Consider the following 19,535-nt stretch of genomic DNA (forward strand, 5'->3'; position numbering starts at 1 on the left):
GCCATTTGAAGTTGACTTGTTCAGTAGTTATTCTTAGGCTGGAAGTTCACATCACCCTCACCAAAAATTTTCCAGAAAGCAAGGTATCTTCCCTACCTGAAGGAAGAGAGGAGTGTTTGGTTGCCATCAATTGCTGGCTTGAGAACTGGGGAGGCCCCAGCTCCTCCAGAAAGCTTTGTGTCGGGAGCCACCATCTTTTTCCGGCTTCCCCCTTCCTACCCCTAGTACCAGGCTTTGCAGCTGCACGATGGAGGTGACCAGCACTCATTCAATATGCAGGTTTCCAGAAAGCTTTGTTATATTTGGAGGAGGATGCATAAGAAGTACAGCTGCAGAATGATTTAATGATGGCTCAGTAACTCCTAGGATATCAAGTTAAGTGAAGCTTATGAATAAACATAAGTAGGAAAGAGAAATCAGATTTGCTTTTTACTTCTCTAATTTTCTACTTCAGATATCTCTCTGTCTACTACTCAAACTTTCACACATCCCATGGCCAGAGGAGTAACGTTGCCTGATATATGACTCGCATTGTTTTATTTAGTCTAGGTTTAGCTCTGCAGTGTGATGTGGCTTCCTTTGGGAGTCTGCAGCACAGTCTAACAGGTCTCACTATTAGCACAAAATTATTGGAATATGTTTTAAAATCTCAGGAGTGACTTACTGGTATTTCCAGTTATCTTTTATCAAAATGAAAATGAACAAGGGGAGCTTATTCGTTTTGATAATGTCTCAGAAAATGTCAGGAGCTCCAGGAACTGAAGCATGTTAGCCTTGATGGTTACAAAAAAAAAAAAAAGTGACATAAAAGTGAGACTGGGGGGCTGTCATGCTCTGTAGTCATATACCGAAGGCTTCTGCCAGCTGCTTGGCAGCAACAGAGTAATGCTTCTGAGACGGCTAACACTTCTTCATATATTTTTATTTGGGTATTTTTCACTAAGAGTAATATGTGCTTGCTAGTAATCACCAAAAAATGCCTTTCTCCATCTGTCCTGCTTCCTGCTGTGTAAAATAGTAATAATGAAGTCCCACATGGGCCCTGTACAGTCACCAACACACACTTCCATTCTGCCTGTACGTGGCTGGAGTTTCACTTCTGATTTCATTGTACAGTTTGTGTTGGAAAATGTGACCTGCAGTCCTGTAAATCAGACATTTGGGTAAGATTATCTCTGTGTATAGTCTGAAAACAATTTGCGTAGGTCAATGTTGTAGCCGTAATGCTGGTTAAGAAAAATCAGATATGTTCTCATCATCCTTTTTTTTTTTTTTTTTTTTTTTAATATCCTAAGGAAAATGAGATATCAGTGCAACAGAGATGACAACCAAGCATAGGACAACTTTCCATTATTGCTTTCAGCATTTTTGAGTATGAAGTTTTCTGTGATCTTTCTGAGACTTTCAGTGTTCTTTGTAAGGGTGACTGGTGGGGTTTTAAAGCGTAACTGTATATGATTTTAACCTGAGCTGTATCTCAGCAGCTTTGTCACAAGATTTGCTGAAAGCCCCTTGTGATAGAGATGCTGACTGAATATGGTTGTGCACCACCAACTGTGTGAAAAATGGTTGCTGAAGGGTATTGCCCGAGTTTTCTCACATCAAGCCTTTGGTTTTTACTCGGTGGGTGTCTGGCCAGCTCAGCAAGTGGGTTCACAGGCAGCGGTGATGGGCTTGTGGCCACTTCATTGCACAAATCATTGCTATTCCACAGTTGGTATCTGTGATGGGGTACCTGAAGAGCAAATGCATCCCCCGCACACTCACAGCTGGGAGTCTGACCTGTATGAGACGCTGGTTCTGTTTGTTTTCAGGCTGGGTGTTTCATTTTGCTTTAAAACGTTTTATGGACAGTTACATCTGGAAATGAATTTTTGAGCCTTCCGAAAAGAAGTGAAAGAGCATCCTGCTACTGCCGCTTTGAGCGCTGGGGTGAGCTTCCTGTGTCGTGAAGCCAACACCTACCGCTTCCCTTTTCTCCTCCTCCTGGTGGCCCTGCCAGCCAAGCTGATTCAGCAGGGCTCTGCAGGAGGTGTGCAGCTGTAACACGGGAGCAGAGGACAGTCGTAACACGCAACAGTTGCACCAAGCAAGTCGGTCAATAAGTGCGTTGGGCGAAGCAGGATGTAATCCGCGTTTGGGTTTGCAAATTTGTTTTCCTTTAGAAAGGTAGACCATTAAATACCTCGTTCATAGTGAACCGAATGATTCTGGCTTTGTCAAAGCTGCCCTGCCATGGCACAAAAGAAGATTAGAAGAATGGGACTGCCTCACATTTAATTAATTAATCTACTGTTTCATTTAAAATAATATGTCCATCGAAAGGCAAGTATGTTGCAAATTAGCCTAAAACCCATGCCTATCTGTCCCTAGCAGACAGCAATTGAAGACAGAGTTGCTCTTTAAAACCGAGCCCAAGCTGAGACTCTGTTCAGCCGTTGTTTGGTATTTAAACAGATGTCAGCAAGTTTCTTGGAAATATAAACTGATTTGCAGATGGTGAAGGTCAGGAGGTTAAAAAGTGCCTACACTGTGTAAAGATTTACTTCTGAGAACAAATGTATTTGGTTGGAAATAATTATTTTTCAGATTCTGAATTCAAACAAATGAAAGGATGCTCTTGGCAGCTGGCGAGCCGGCTGGTTACGTAAGGGCCTTTCATTCAGGCGCTCTTCTGTGCCCAGCAAAACTGCCGGATGAATTCTTTCTCAGTGAGAGATCCTCATCGTTATTGGAGTTTGAACAGCCAGCAGTGCATTTCGTTCTAAGCTGTAATACGTTGTGTTTTCTTGTAACAAATTCAAAGCTTTGTTGTGCTGTGAATTCCGTGCCCCTCCCCCAAATATATATACATATATCATGTGAATGGATGGATCAGGATGTTGTGTGGCATGTTAGAATAGCTTAAAAGAGTATTTGAGTTGGTTTGAAGTAATTTGAGTAGGGGAATCGGCAGAGTACCTGTCAAAGCCTTATTCATGGTGTGGTTGCCTGGCTCCCGGTTTGTGCCTAGGAAGAGAGGGATTGCTTCAAGGAAAGGCTAACGCTGTTTCAAATCCAGAAAAGCTGTTCCCCTTCCTTCAGCTAATACTTGCATCACGGAACTGTGGGTACTTCATGCTAAGCTAAATGTCGTGTGTTCATGCATTTGAACTTCATGCATTCTCGTCAGATAACTGTGGATCTGATTTGTTCACATACATGGCTGGCTTTGGAAAGTCCTGGAGGTCTTTCAGCTGTATTGCAGTTTGCCTAAATGTGCGGGAGGGTATTTAAGTATTTCTTGACAACTTTGTTGGGAAACAAAATAAGATTATGTGGAATAATCTTAAAAGAGAGCATTTGTCGTTTTCTAACAATCTGATGGTGGCTTCTGCAGGGTTGTGTCTAGAAATGCCGGCCACAAATGCTGGTGAGCGCACAGAGACAGGCACTTGGGATGGAAAACGCTACTGCTGGTGAGGGGCCCAGGTGCTTCCTGAGCTGGAAACAGCCCTGCCTTTTTAATAGACACCAGCTGGACTTGTGCCCCATGGGTTTGTCCAGTCCTTTTGTGAACCTGCCTGCAGGTTTACTTTCTACAGTGACATGTCATTTCAGGAAGCAGGTCTTGGTCTTGAAGCAGCACCTTGGTAATTTTATTTGATGCCCTTTAGTGTTCCCATGGAAGGAATAGTGAGTAATTGCACCCAGCTGGTGCTCTGTATGCCATTAATCATTTATACATCCCTCTAACCTTCATCGCAGTTGTCTTCCCCCTGCCGTCCCCCCGCCAATCTGGCCCAGTAAAATTTCCCTGCATTTAATCATCCTTACTGCCTCTTCTGCATACCTGTATTCCCAAACACAAAACAGCCAGCCCTCAGTTCTGGACTGGTTGGGTTATATGTAAGCCTGGTATTTGAAGTCTAGAGCCTTGAGAAGGTATCTAGAGTTTGTCAGAAAGCTAAAGCTGGTACCCTAATAATTCAAGTACTTCTAAGCACTCGGAGAACGAAGAGTCTATGTAGCTTTTGGCTAAACTGTGAATAAAGTCGGTGCTTCATAATTGCGTTTGGGTTTTTTAATTATTCCTTTCTCATTTTATTTTTTTTAAATGAGCTTAATGAAAGACTTTCACTGAGTGACATGGGTCAGATTGCCAAAAACTCTTTCCAGGGAATGGGCCAGCGTTTAAAGCTGCATAAAAATCTTAGAAATATGCCGTAGAGAGCAGTGCTGTGCTGGCCATGGAGAGAAACCTGGGGCCAGACGGGTCTGGTTACTAGTTCTCTTTTCAGTCAGAGGACCTGAATCCAAAAAGTAGAACTGTTGATTTGCACTCCAGTGCCTTAGTTACTAAATGCACTAGACTTATTTCCAGATTTGGAGGCTGTTTCTGGTTCTTTACACAAAACCATAATGAACTAGAGTGGTGTCCTGACCAGTCATGGACTGCATTATTAATTGCTCTTTTCAGAAAATAGCTTTAAAAATGTCTCTGAAGAAAACTGATCCTTTTGAGTGGTGCAGAGCTGATTCTGAAATGCGTTAACCCCCTTCACTTCAAGCTTCTCTACGGGCAGGGAATTTGGCCCACTGAGAAAATGGAAAAGAGAACAGCTGATGAAACTTAGGTTTGTAGATGCAGATGCATTCTGTTATTTGTAACTTTTTTTCAGTGTACAGAGCCCCAAAAGCTATTCAACATTGCAAATGAACTGCTCCATACCGAAGAAGCATATGTTAAAAGACTCCATCTGTTGGACCAGGTAATTCAATTTTGATTAAACTCAGCTTTCATTTCTATGAGCAGCAGTGATGTTCCTGTTCATCCCCTAACCTATAGCCCAATAGTGTGAAAACGCTGTTTGTACGTGGGAGATGGAGTTTGCTTGCCAGCCTGTGTGCCGTGGGTCCCAGAGGTGAACTTCTGGCAAGAGAGTTCCCTGAGCTGGAACCCGAGGATTAGGATGGCAGAAAGAGGAATGGGAAAGCAGCAGCCCAGGGTAGAGACACCATCAGCATTTGGTTCCTGCCTGGGTGTGCATGGAGAGGAAATCACAGGGACCCTGAAGGCACTGGGAAATTATGAAATCTGTGATTGCCACATGGGTGAGCCCCATGCTCACAGGGAATAATTATTTTATATTTTTTTTTCACCCACTGTCTTTCATAATTGTTTGACCATCATGTTTACACGTGGGGATAAAGTAAAACTGGTGTGATGAGCCTGAACTTTTTTCCTCATAAGTATTAGGGTGAGTCTACACAGTTCAGGCATTTCTATAATTATCTCCAAGGAAAAAAACAAACACATGAACGTGCCGGGAAGAAGTAAAAATGAGGATGTCTCACATTGCTAATGAAGTCCTTTTTAAAAACAAGGCCGGGGGGGGGGGGGGGGGGGGGGGGGGGGGGGGGGGGGGCGGGGAGAGAAAATTGTACCTTGCTCGAGATCTTGTTAGAAGCTGTAACTTGCAGAGTCCTCTACCCTCCAACACTGGGACATCTATGGAAGACTTTCCAGTGTTTGCTTTGGATAAGCAGAGGCTGTTTCAAGACCTTAGTAATCTAGGGAGTGTCTTTCCCTTTTGTTCAGTACAGTGTAATTTTTCCCACAGAGAAACAAAATAATCACATGGTTTATTTTGCTTCACATAAATAGGAGTAAGTGCTCTTCAGGGACTGGTTGTTCTTTGCAACTTGCACTTCCAAAGAAGAGATGTCTGATCTTCTCAGTAGTTTCGATCTTTTTTGACTTACCCCTCAGAGTTTTCTAATTTATGACTGTGGCCCATAGTTATAAATCTAACCCTAATTGACAGTGGGCTTAGGTTCTGTAAACCTCCTGAAAGACCCCAAGGACTGACTACCAGAAGTCAATAATTGTAGCTCTGTTCCAAGGCAGTCAGCTTTGTAATACTGCAATCTAAAGCCAGCGTGTCTAGCATTGCTTTTTGTAAATATATCTTGGTACTGTCTTGTTGTCTTACACAGGTTTTTTGCACTAAGTTGTCAGAAGCGGGTATTTCATCTGAAGTGATAACGGGCATCTTTTCAAATATTTCTTCCATCTATTGTTTCCATGGACAATTTCTTCTTCCTGAGCTCAAAGCAAGAATTACACAAGAATGGTGGGTAACTGTCGTTATAATTTTTTAAAAAATACATTTTCAGGGAAGTACAGTAACTGCAAGGCCTAGTCTAATTCCAAATTTTTAATTGTTTAGTACAGTAGTTCACTTATTATTTAATACATTAGTGTGGAGTCTCTTAAGCATTTAGGACTACTGGAATAGACCTGAGCACTCAAAATTTCCAGAGTACGTTGTGAGAATTTTTTTCACTCCCAAGTGTTGCCAGAGCTGTTTTCCTGACTGTATTTCCACTCTCTCTATTATTGCAGAACTATGAAATTGCAGTACTAGGAAGGAAGGAAATTGCTTATTTTGGCCCATAGATGAAGTATTTTGGCCCAGTGTGCAGTATTAAAAAAACGCAGTTACTTCTAAAAGAAGGAAAATGCATCATCATGTCACAGTCTAGACTTTGCATGCCATGTTGGAGACATCATGAGAAACATCTATTTTATATTTAATGAATTTTATTATGGTTATATACAATTTAATTTAATGTTAAAATCAGCATCATAGCAGCCATCCAATGGAAAATCTGGACAGATAAGATAGATGACTTCATATCTATAAATCTGCTTATGTCTGTTATGCAATCACTTCTGTTGGGCACCACAGCATTGCATAAGTTTTTACTCCAGAATTTGTTGGCCTTCTGTTTAATATTATTGGTTACAGTGTATAGGTACTTTCTTTAAGCACATAGGTGTAGGTTTTGGTTTTAGTTGGGTTTTCTTTGTTTCCAATGACTAATAAAGGTCAAATACCAATTAAAATTTGGCAACTGTAATAAGCTGTAGACAGGGCAGAGATGCAGCAATGGGCAGAAAGGTTAATTGTAAAGCAGATCTAGGGAACTTGATTTGAGGTGACACAGGGGCTGCAAAGAACGTCCTGCGGTGGAAGGTGCAGATAGTGCTGATTCTGCTTCTTTCCAGGTACCCCAAATGACAAAGACAAGACCAGAGGTCGCACCTCTCTGGGCTGAGCCCAGTTTTCATGTAGTTCATCAATGACCAGGAATAAATGAGTCTCAGCACCTTTGCGCCTGACTTGCATTGACAGGGACAGGTGTAATACAAGGGGAGGAAAACTGGAGAGTCTGGAAGTCAGAAGAGGGCCTGTGAAATGGCTAAAGAGGGTCTAAATGGCCAGACTGCAAGTCACGAGTTCAGCAGGAGGGAAAAGCTGGGGGGACGGTGGCTGGTGCTCTGCCTGCCCATGAATGTGGTGACGAAGATGTGTGGCTGCCACTGTGCCCAGCCTGGGGGCTCCTCTAGGCGTACGTGTGTCTGGCCTCTGGGGCTGCTCAGCTGAACTCGGCAATCTCTTTGCGTTAAAACCTCTTCAGATGTTTGGCTGTGATGGAAAAGATGATTTTGTAAAAGTAAGTTTCCCACAAGATTTTGTGCTGAACAGCAGAGAGATATAGAAGTTTCTTTAACAGCACATAGTCAGTTTGAATCTGATCCTCGCAGAAGAGAGTGACGGTGGGGGTAGAAATATCAGCCTTGGTGCATGCAGATTAAATGTTTAAGGCTTAGTCTGGGGTACCATGTAGATCACACTGAACTTATCCTAAAATATCTTAGTAGCGTGTGTGTGTAAGTGCTTGTGCACATGCGAGAAAGACTTACAGTTGTGTTTTCTCTCAGAAAATAGTATTGAGTTACAGAGATTTCAGTACTTACTTGTCTCTTTCCTATAGGAACATCAACCCACGACTAGGAGATATCCTACAGAAACTTGCTCCTTTTCTGAAGATGTATGGAGAATATGTAAAGAACTTTGACAGGGCAATGGACATGGTGAACACATGTATGCAGAGGTCCTCTCCGTTCAAAGATGTTGTTCAGAACATACAGGTATGTTGTTAATTGGCATAATACAGCTTGGAGAATCCTCATTTGTTGTGTGAGAGTTGAGGGGGTTTTGCCAGTGCATGACACACAGTATTTAGCTACAAGATAATAGGCCTTTAATGCTAAAAATATACTATTTTAGTGGCAGTCCTTTCTTCTTTTACTACATGACACGGATTTTTCACATAGCTAGGTTTTTCTCTGCTCACATATTTAAGAGTAATCAAAAGTCACAGAACGGAAGTTCGCCATTGGCCCAGCAGTTCTAACAGTGAACATATCCTTTTATAAACTTTTGTATTTCTCTTCCTCTTTTAATTGCTTTTGAATAAATACATTTTCATTCCGAGGTGTGTCTGTTTGGGTTTGGGCATGTCACTGGCAGCATCTGCTGTTGCTCTGATTTTTCTGAGGGTCACAAAGTGGCATGCAGCTCATGGTTTGCAGCTCTGCGGGAGGATGCTTAGCCTGGATTTTCATGTGTTTTAATTATACAGAAAGCTGCGTGGGGAGTGGGGAAGAGCTCTGCTTGTACTGGCAAGTCCCTGAAACCTCTCTCTTGCTCTCAGGCCCCGGGCCAGCTGACGGGATGCAGCAGGTTCCAGCACACTTGCAAGCATCCCTCCACGGGTGCTGGGAAAGCAGCTAAGGTCCTTCGGGAGGGGAGGGCTGGCGGGGAGCGGGTTAAGCTGGGGAAGGAGCACAGCTGCCTGCCCTAAATGGGAGGATTGTGGCTGGGCCAGCTGTCGGGAATCAAGTAATCCCCCAGCAAGCTGGGAGAGGAGAGGCCCTGCCTGCAGGGTCAGGGCTGCCAGCCGGTGACTCAGGCAGAAGCTTGAAGAAGCAGCAACTGGGGAAGGTCCTCTCCTACCAGGCTGTCACTCCACGTGGCCTTTTCTTAACCTTTTTCTGCCTGAACCCAGCATGCTTTCACTGAGCTGCTTCGTAGCAAGCAAAGAACATAAAAAAAAAAAAGCACACAGGCATTTTGCTGTCTTTGGTTTGTGCTCAGCCGCAGATGTGGCTTTCTGAAGTGTTTTGCGACAGTTTGCGACTGTTTTCCCTGCAGCACGGGCATCTACCCACCCTAAAATTCATCTGTTTCCTCTCGCTGCCGAGCTACAACAAATGATTTGTGGTAGCTGCCAGCCTGCAGAACGGCTCTGCAGCTGTCCGAGACGGTGAGCATTCCTGCTGTTGCTTGAGCAAAACTTTCTGGCAGGCAGCATGAACACAGTGCATATCGGAGATGCAGTTCTGAAGCCTACTGATGACAGTGTTTCACTGTAGGTTATTTTAGCGGCAACATGACAGCATCTGTCACTTCTGTCAATGACCATAGCTGTGGGAGGCAAAGATTTCTCCCAGAAAACTTAGTCCGGTCATCTGACCTATCTCTGCCATCAAATGCCACAGTTACTTTTCAAAATACTGGTTGAAGTCTGTTGTGATCCTGCAGTAACCCCCAAAGCTGCTAATGCAAGTTACACAGCTTAAGGCATTGACAATTATTAATTGCGCTAAACTAGGGAAAACAGAAAACAGAAATAAAATACTACTTTTAATTGAAGGACTGTGACTTACTAAGTTTACTTTAGCTGACCTTGAAGATACACGTACTTTCTTTTCGGTTCACATCTACCTACTGGCGCCAAAACTTGGTAGCTGGTGAGTTTATTAGGGGTTTTCTTTTGGAATGAGGAGAAAATTTACATCACTTAAGTACTTTTTAATATATATTTCTGGGTTTTGGATTGTCACATTAATTAAACACAGAAATAAACATTTATCCTTCCTCTAGTAAAGTCATTTGAATTACAGTATAAGTTCTGTAAACTTTTAAAAATTGCATAGCATTAAACTTTTCCTATTTGGAACAGTTTATTTTTTACTGCTCACTTTTTAGAGAGGAACACTTGGCATGTGGCTACAACTGACGTGAGCCTTGAAGAGACTTCCTCCTCTGCTTCCCTATTGCTCTTCAGTGATAAGGTTCATCCTGTTGCAGGAATGAAAAGACAGTGGAGAAGGTTATAGTAAATGGATCTGGGAATACAAAACAAGTGCTAATATGCAGTAGTGCAATTCTGTGCCCCTTTTAGTTCTTCCCGGAATCTCTGATTCTTTCTATCCCAGTTGTATTTTCTGGGAAACATGGTGCTGTAGAACTGTGAGATAAGAAATTCTCTCCATCTCCTATAAACAGAAATATATTTCATCCTCCTGTACTGTGACAAGTTATTTCTAAAAACAGATTTACATCTTTGAATTTCTGGAAGGATAGTTAGTATTTTTCTATCAGACATTCGTTTCATCTCCAGGCTTTGCTTGGAGAATCGGGCGAGTGTCAGCAGTGTGTTGTGGGCTGTAATATTTATGAAGAAAATTGCAAATACTTGAAACAAGCACCTTTCTCTAAGAAAAGCATACTGAAATTAGTGTGGTTGTTGAGGGGTTGCTTACGCTAGAGCAGACCAAGACAAGGCATTGCTGAGCTGATGGGAAAATAATGCTGTGGAGAAGAGCACACGTGTGTATATATGAGGTCTGCAGGGTGATGTGGGATTCAGGAGTCAAGTTACCTCGCTAACAGAAACTTCCTGTGTGCTTTAAAACACGTTACTTTCGCTTAATGTGTTTCTCATTTCTCCGTCCCTCTTTTAACTAGAAATACCCTTTCACTTCATAGGGATCCTATGAAAATAAGCACACTGCAACACTCAGCACCATTGCAGGCAGAGCAAATCAGTGCCTTTTGGGGTCATATTTAGTGTAATCAGTCTCAAACCTACCCCACTCCTTGTCAAGTTAAAAAAAAAAAAGAATTTGAGGCAGCTCCTTCTTCAGAAGCGGTATGTGAACAGTGTGTCTGCTGCTCATACAGTAAGCTCCAGCAAGTTACCTACCCCTGTGGGGTTTCTGATTTTATGTCGTCTTTTGGGAGAAAAATGGTGCGTGGGGCCATGGATGGGCAGAGTTTTTCTGAGCCTGTGGAAAAGACATGCAAAATCTAAAAGGAGATTGTTGCATGTCTGAGAAAATTCCAGACATGGGGCAAAGGTTCACGTGAAGCCTGGCAGCTGTGGTATCTGCCAGAGGGCAGGGGCTCTGCAGAGGGGCCTGGCCAGGCCGGGCCGATGGGCCGAGGCCACCGCATGGGGTTCGAGGGGGCTGAGTGCCGGGCCCTGCCCGGGGGTCACACCAGCCCCAGCAGCGCTGCGGGCTGGGGGCAGGGGGCTGGGAACTGCCCGGCGGGGGAGGGCCGGGGGGCGCTGGCTGACGGCCGGCTGGGCATGGGCCAGCGGTGTGCCCAGGTGGCCAAGGGCTTCCTGGCTTGTGTCAGAAACTGTGTGGCCAGCAGGGCCAGGGCGGTGACCGTCCCCCTGCCCTCGGCACTGGTGAGGCCGCCCCTCCAACACCGTTCAGTGCTGGGCCCTCACGGCAAGGACACAGGGGCGGGAGCGTGTCCAGGGATGGGCAATGGGGCTGGGGAAGGGGCTGGGGCACAAGGAGCGGCCAAGGGAGCTGGGGGGGGTCAGCCCAGAGAGGAGGGGGCTCGGGGGACCTTATGCCTACAACTGCCTGACAGGGGCTGTAGGCGGAGGGGGTCGGTCTCTTCTCCCAGGTAACAAGCAACAGGACAAGAGGGAACAGCCTCAGGTTGTGCCGGTGAAGGTTTATATTGGATATTAGGAAAAATGTCTTCACTGACAGGGTGGTCAAGCACTGGAACAGGCTGCCCAGGGAAGCGGTGGGGTCACCGTCCCTGGGGGTACTTAAAAGACGTGTAGCTGCTGAAGGACATGGTTCAGTGGTGGGCTCGGCAGTGCTGGGTTAATGGTTGGACTCTGTGATCTTGAGGGTCTTTTCCAAACTGAATGAGTCTATGATTCTATGATAGCTTGAGAAGTTGTTTCTGTGTGTGAGTAGTCATTTTTCATCGCTGTTTAAGACCAAACATAGGAGCAAAACCAAATGCTTCTGTGCTTGTTTCTGTCTGTTACAGAAACAGGAGGTGTGTGGGAACCTGACATTACAGCATCACATGCTTGAACCAGTGCAAAGGATTCCTCGTTACGAGCTTCTCCTAAAGGACTATTTAAAGAAACTTCCAGAAGAGTCTCCAGACAGGAAAGATGCTGAAAGTACATGTAAACTCCTCTCTGTCTAATGAACACAATAAAATCTTGGAAAGTTTTGTCTTCGCATGTTCAGATACTTTCAACTACAGCTGTGGTAGAAATGGAGATTTGAATTAATCAAGTTATTGCTGAACATAGTACAAAGAGATTTTGAATGCTCTTGAGCAGAGAAGAAGAGGGTTGATATGCCAGCTCTAGGAATGAAGGGAGCTTTGGCAAATAAGCAATGACAAAGTATTGAAGTTTGTAATGGTAGAACATCTGGCATTTTTATTTAATTCATTGTATGGCCAAAGACAAACACAGGAGGACATCCCATAGCCTGAGGAAGAAAGTAAGAATGGTCTTACATGCTTGCCAGGAAGGCAAGTTAAACTCTAACTCAAAAGAACAGGAGAAACGGACTTCTGTTTGTGATCTTGACCAAAACATCGTTGGTATTATCATAAGCACACAAGTCCTGTTTTAGGAGAACAGTCTAAAAAATGTGCTTATGAAGTCTCAAGTGAGACTTAAGCTAACTTTTAGTAGGTTGATTGGTAGAGTGTGGGTTTTTTTTTTGTGTGTGTGTGTGTCACTATGTGCTTTGGCTCACCTAGACTTTTAGGAGAGAAAGACTAAGCATTTAGATGCATGTGGGCCAGTTGAACATGCAGAAGTGATTGTGTATATATATAACTGCTTATAAGCATTCCTTTTACTTTATGAAAGGAAAGAATATAGTCCTTGCTTTTGCAACAGCAATTTTGCAGGAAAACCAAGTCAGTGAGGTGTAAAAAAACCCCAAGGTGCTATAGACAAATACCACCCAGAGAATGCATAACTGTTGCTAAATTTATTGCAGAGTCACTGGAGCTCATATCTACAGCAGCGAACCATTCGAATGCAGCGATCCGAAAGATGGTGAGTAGGAATTGCATAATGGAGTTGTAATCTGACTGAAACACTTCGTTGAGCCAATGGTCCCCCATTGCAATAGCCTCAGTGAAGTAGGCTGGGGAGAATTTTCAAATACAGTGAGTCAGAAGTAAAACATCAGTTGGATATCTTGAGTTCTTTTTATCATAAATAGTCCTGTTGTGGTTACCGTGGTTTGTTGGGCCTAAATTTCACTTTTCTTGTTCTTAAGGACCCAATGGGTTGAAAAAGGAGGCCTTCATAAAACTCGTTATTTGCTTTTCATTGAGAAATACTGAAAGTGTTACAACGAGGTCCATTCGCAAGGTGTACTTGCAGATTTTCACACTGATTTTTCAGTCCTACAGTCTTTACCAGACTGGAGTTAGTTCTTGTTTGATTTTGGCTCATCTTAAATGCACAGAGTGTGCATTTAGCATGTGTCAGTAGCTTTGATAAGCTGTACTTCTAAAGCTGGGCAGACTGAGACCATAGAGATTTTGAATGTTAGCATGTGCTTTACATGCAGAATATACAGGTTGTGTGTTACCATTGAAGTAAATGGACTTCATAGTTACAGATATTACCCCTTTTGTGCACCCAAGTGCCTCAGGAGCTTTTGTATCTAATAAATCTGAAATGCTACAGATCAGGCTTAATGCTTCTTGACCATTTGTGGGTACAAGGTTTACATCCCCTTCTGTATCAGACCCTTACTTCCTTCCCTTGGCTGACGGGGACACCATGAGACCACGTTTCCTGAGGCTGCAATGGGGAGGTGACCAGCTGATGTCTGTGTATTTTCAGTATGTCTCAGTGAAAACCCATTTTGAAACCGTATGTTTCTATTTTAGTCTAGTGTGTTCTCTCAATAAGGATACACTTCAGTGGAAATTTTTCTGGTTTGGGGTCTTGAACAACTGTGTTGCTGGGGACTGTGTACAGTATCTCCAGTGATGGCAGGAATGTGAAGCCACCAGTTAGCTGCTTTCTGCATTGGATACTTTTTCTGTTAGTACACAAAAAGCTGTTAGAAAAGGGTGCTATAATAATTTTGCACACCCTGTTTATTGCTGATAATAACCTGAAGCCTTTAATCAAGCTTCTGATTGCATTGAATTATTCTGTAATGAATAATTTTTTATTAATCTGCCTAAGCAGAGACTTGAAGGAAAAATACCCAAGTAAGAATTTCAGGTTTGACCGTGTGGTTTCCCAACTGGCACATCCCAGCAGAAGGTGCCGTGATGTGCTGGGGCAGTTGGTGGGTTGGTGGGGAGCAGTGCAGTGTGAGAGCAGCACCGTCCCACACGCGTGCCTCTGCAGAGCCCCGCACGGCGGCACGAGTGGCTGCGGGAGGTCAGAGCCAAACCAAAAGAAAAGCAAGGGCTGTAGCAAAATCTCTGAAAGTTAGTGGAGGTTAGAATTAATTGTTGGCTGCTTCCTCCTGTTATGGTGTAGTAGAAGTAGTAAATCATGCTTCCAAAGCTGAATTTTCCTAGAGGTGCAGATGTCCCTCAGGTTTTGGATCTGGTGTTCGTGTTACAGCTTCTCCTTTAAAAAAAAAAACTTGATAAGTTCACTGGTTTTTATTTGTTTTTAGATTAGTGGGAGCTCTTGCTCATCTTCCATTTGGTGGAAAAAATCTACAGCCTTTTTGGGCTGAGGTGATTTGCTTATTTGTTTTCAGTCCACAGCCCCCACCTCCCATTTTGTTTTGCAGTTTGTTTCTTTTAACCATTTGGGTTTGATTGGCTTTTTTTGGTAGGGTTTTCTGGCTGTTCATTTGTTTAATCATTGGTCAGAAGAATTGATTAGGACAGGAACTGGTGTGATGTATATTTGTGGTGAAAATTGTGAAGTCCATTGGGGGTAAAAAAAGTGTGTAAAGACCTGAAACTCCGGCTTAATCTATAGATAGGTGGAGGTACAATTTAGAGGTGTGTTTGGTCATGTATTTGGGTGTCACGGTGTAGATCTCTGGCCTCACTTTCTGACCATTTGCTGACAGTGCCATTTGGAGCACCCCAGTCCAGCTTCTGTGGGTGAAAGCCAAACCTTTCCAAATGCTGTAACTCAGCAGCAAGATTTACACACCTTCCTTACTTTGACTTGTTGAAGCTGCTGCAGTGCTTTGTGTGGGTGAATTAGTTGAAGCTGCAGGTGGGTGAATTAGTTACCTTTATCTATTTGAATACCGTGCAGAGGGACTTTAATATTTGGATGACTTAATATTAAGTAGAAAGAGTGCTTTGCTGAAAAAGAAAAAGTAATCCCTTCATAAAGAGTTTTGAACAAGACGTAAGGATGTCTGAGTGACATTAAAACTGTATGTTAGGCAGTTTGTCCTGGCCTGTTTCAGAGGTGCTTTTTGCCGTGGACGTCCCTGCGTAGGATTGCAGCATTCCCCATACAGCTACAGTTTTAGACTTTGCTTAGAAAATGACCATGAATATGAATTTGCTTAGAATATGACCGTGCTTCCTGATGGAGACTTACCTGCCCTTCTGTCAGCAACAATGCAAGAGGGGAAGCATCTCAGAAGCTGAGAAACGATCATACTGTAGCAGAAATCTTAGTCTGAGGTGTGGCGTGGAAGCTGAGTTAATAAATTTGGAAACAATTGGGCAATATACTAGTCACCAGCTTGGCCATTGATTTTATTGGACCAGATGCCATTGCTTCCAAAGATAAATCTTTATTGTTGAATAGGAATATCTAAAAATATCAAATAGCTTGACCTCAAAACATCATTAAAATTGCCCAATCCAAGTGTGACTCGTGAGTGACTAGTACAGAGTAGGGGAAGAGTACTGAAGAGTATGGAGCAGGTATTGATCAATTTTTGAAAATGCTAAGCTATAGCAGAAGTGAAAGACTTTTCTTTCCTACTTACATACACATACCACAGAAATGATACTGTGGGTAATAGACCAAGTGGAATAATTTTTTACATTTACATTGCCGGGGTTTCTGTACTTGCAGGAAAAGATGCACAAGCTTTTGGAAGTCTATGAACGACTCGGTGGTGAAGAGGATATTGTTAACCCAGCCAATGAGCTCATTAAAGAAGGACACATTCAGAAACTTTCAGCAAAGAATGGCACCGCGCAGGATAGATATTTGTTCCTGGTGAGTGTTTTTGTTGTCCTCTTATTTTCAGAGATATGCTCTGAAATGTACATTTCTGTCTTCCTAAGCTGAAAGACAAGAGCATTCACCAACTGAGCCCAGTTAGTCCTTCCTCTGAGCAGCGGCTTTCTCTTGATGCTTTTTCCTCGAGGATTTCTTTCCTTTTCCCATGCTTGTGCCCTGTGCCGATGGCTGGTCAGGCCCAAAGGGGTCTTTCCCATGTCTCTCCTCAAAGATGGTGTTTTGCTAAGCGCCTGAGGCAGTGTGGTCCGGCTGTGCTACCTTGCTGCCTAAGACGGCCAGCTCTCACTGACATGGGGGGAATAGTCCTTGTCTGCTTTCAAGGCAGCCAAATTGGTACCAGAGAGAGGGGGAGAAGTGGGAAGTGACTGGTTGACATGTTTCTGTCTGTTCACTTCTTTCAAACGATATGTGAGCCTAGCTTGCTCCTTAAATCTCCTCTTGAGAAGTACATCTTAGAGTAACACACCCCAGTCCTAAGCCGTCAAAATGCAAGCTCTGTCCGGTGTGTGATGCCTTAACTTCAAGCTTTCCCTTGTTACAGTTTAACAGCATGGTGCTATACTGTGTGCCAAAACTGAGACTGATAGGCCAGAAGTTCAGTGTTCGAGAGAAGATGGACATTGCAGGACTACAGGTTTGCACCTCTTCTTTTCCCTTGTTTTAATGCTTCCCCACTCGACAGCATCAGACCCCCTCTGAATCCAAAAATATAACAATATCTGTATGGAGGAATATAATGCAATTCTGAAATCCAGCTTTGGATCTCTTTTTTGGAATTTTGAGGTCATCATCCAAAGGCAAGTAAAAAAATGGTGACGCTGTACATGCTTTGATTGAAAGCCTTCCCTTGTCGCTTCGCTGACACAGGAGATACCTTTTTCCCCTACTGCTGTAGGGGACTGGTTGGTGATACAGATTCAGAAGTTTTGTAGCAAGACAAGTAACTATGTAAACAATCCTTTGTTTTTCTACCTCTGTACTGTATTCTGAGTGAACTTTTCAAGTATTTTTAAGTCATTAAAAATGATTGAAAGACGACAGAGACTAGGCAAGAAGCTGACGTGTTCTTTTTACAGGTCCAAGAAATTGCCAAGCAGAACGTGGCTCATACATTTTCAATAACAGGAAAAAAGAGATCACTGGAACTACAAGCTAGGTATGGTGCTTGTTCTGTATTTTGAGGTTTCTGAATATTTATGTAGAAATTTATGATCTAGAGGATATGGCTGTGCTAGTATGACATAGCTTTAAAGCAGGAGAAGAGCATCAAAGATGCATAGCTTACGTATGCAAGGGGATATGATGGTCCTAAGTCAGAGTGTGTTAATGTTATATTGATTTGCTTTATTGAATGTTTATGGTGTTTACAGTAGTGCTCGTAGGTTCCAGTGTATTAATAATTCAAACATTTTTGGTATTTGGTAATAATTGAGGCCAATGATTATTAATAATGTTTATAAAATAGTGGATAGCAAAGCTAAAATCTTGATGATATAAAGCTGTGCAGATGTGAATTGAATTTACTGAAAATATTGGAAGGAGAGTTATGATGTTTTCTGTATTTTTCTTTTGTTTTAACAGAACAGAAGAGGAGAAGAGGGAATGGATTCAGGTTAATACAAAACCATTACGATATGGGTGGAAATCATCATGCAGTCAGCACCTTCTGGTTTTTTAAGTTGGTTTTGGGGGGTTCTGAATGAACGAGTCTGTGCGAGGAAGCTGGGTAGTCTGGCAAAGCTGCTTATGGAGAGATGTGGAGCCCCAGTCAGGGTCCCACCGCAGACCCACTGTCCCCAGGTGGTGTACAGGGGCTTCGAACAGGTTCCCATTCCCTGCAGTCCTCAGCCCAGCGAGAGGGGAGACTGAGATGTCAGAGATTGGCCCTCTGTATTCTTGCAGTCTGTCTTTGCAGAGACACTGACAACAACCGTAGTTTTTTAAGTTAAACAGTAGTGAGTTAACAACAGCACTCGTAGGTATTAAGGTTTTTAAAGTTTCCATTTCGTTTACATAAGGATTTTTCACTAAAATTATAATCCTAACCATCTTCCTATGAGAGAATTTTTCCAAGCCTCCTTTGTGATGCTTCTCATCTTTGCTGGAATTTTTGTCTCAGGTCATTCAAGCAACAATTGAAAAGCACAAACAGAACAGCGAGACATTTAGAGCTTTCAATAGCTCTTTTTCTCAAGAGGAGGAGCATCTTCCCGATTCCTCAGTAAGTATGAGTGCTTAGTTCTCCTTTGCTATAACAGTTTTACCAACAGTTAAGCTAGACTTAACACAGCTAACTAAAATAGTGTAGTCTTGTTCTTGATTTTTATATTACATTACGGTACAGTTGGCTCAATTTCTCTGGCTCTCAAATGCATATCAGTCATAGTTACTCAACCATGCAGGTATGGAATAAATTACCCAGGGTAATTCGGTGCAAGAGATCTATCAGTCATGTTTTCCAGACTAGTGGCTCATTTAGCATAACAGGTGTAATTCTTCAATGTCACGAGCAGTTGGCTGTCTGGAATGATGTTTGTGTGCCTGGGAGGTTTTCTTCATTACTTTTCCCCATCTTCTCAGAGCTGTGTTTTGGGATTATTTCCTGGTTTTTATTTTATAATTATTTTAAAAGTTTTAAAGAGTTGGGGAAAAAATTGATGCTTTCAAAAATACTATCTTACAGATATTAAATACATTTGAGAAAGAATGCTTTTCAAGTAAATACACAAAATAGTTTTGTAAGTTTATTCTGCTTCTCTGCAACTGTAATTTATTACTCTGTGCTGTGTTTGATAGGAATTTTGGTTTTAAAGTGTTCACATAAGGATGATAATATCTCTTCATTTGACTTGAAAATAATGGTGATAACCTTAGCCACAGTCATTTGCTACAAGCTAAAGAGGAGAGAGCCTGAAGGGGGGAAATTTTTAGGAATTTCATGCAGAGCTGCCTGTGTGTTGATGATGTGGTCAAAGGTGGTAAATCTTGGAGCACAGGCAGAGAAGGTCCATCTGTAGAGATTAAACTTGGCGCCCTTTTATCTTCCTCCTCCCCCACTTTTCCTAAACTTTTTGTTTGGTTTGTTTTTTTGTTTGGTACCTAACCATTTTTGAAACCTCTCCTTTCCCAGATCTGATTCAGTGACTCCGTATTGCTGGATTTTTATCTGACTGATTCCCAGGGAGCTCAGGAGAGATGCTAGATATTCCTTTCATCCCAACATTAATCAGGCTGACAGCAGAGATCTTTGCAAACCTTTGCAGAGTCTAGGATCCTGTTGTTGATAGCAGCCAGCAATGAGCCATTTTCAGAATACGGTGTAGCTTACTGATCTTGAGCTATTCATCAGCTACAATTACTCA

The 19,535-nt window shown here is 42.8% G+C and overlaps 1 protein-coding gene across 7 annotated transcripts in view; it reads left to right on the plus strand.

Moving 5' to 3' along the window:
- FGD3 (FYVE, RhoGEF and PH domain containing 3) overlaps positions 1-19,535 on the plus strand; it is a 111,644-nt gene that overhangs the window by 71,205 nt on the left and 20,904 nt on the right. For all 7 annotated transcript variants that reach the window (XM_056337114.1, XM_056337109.1, XM_056337116.1 and 4 more), the window contains 10 exons: positions 4,662-4,751; positions 5,980-6,116; positions 7,825-7,981; positions 11,985-12,123; positions 12,965-13,023; positions 16,003-16,149; positions 16,715-16,807; positions 17,250-17,329; positions 17,755-17,785; positions 18,293-18,394. In XM_056337114.1, the coding sequence (XP_056193089.1) occupies positions 4,662-4,751; positions 5,980-6,116; positions 7,825-7,981; positions 11,985-12,123; positions 12,965-13,023; positions 16,003-16,149; positions 16,715-16,807; positions 17,250-17,329; positions 17,755-17,785; positions 18,293-18,394 (1,035 nt within the window). The remainder of the gene's footprint in view (positions 1-4,661; positions 4,752-5,979; positions 6,117-7,824; positions 7,982-11,984; positions 12,124-12,964; positions 13,024-16,002; positions 16,150-16,714; positions 16,808-17,249; positions 17,330-17,754; positions 17,786-18,292; positions 18,395-19,535) is intronic.

The sequence above is a fragment of the Falco biarmicus genome, chromosome 4 (assembly GCF_023638135.1).
Source record: "Falco biarmicus isolate bFalBia1 chromosome 4, bFalBia1.pri, whole genome shotgun sequence".
NCBI lineage: Eukaryota > Metazoa > Chordata > Aves > Falconiformes > Falconidae > Falco > Falco biarmicus.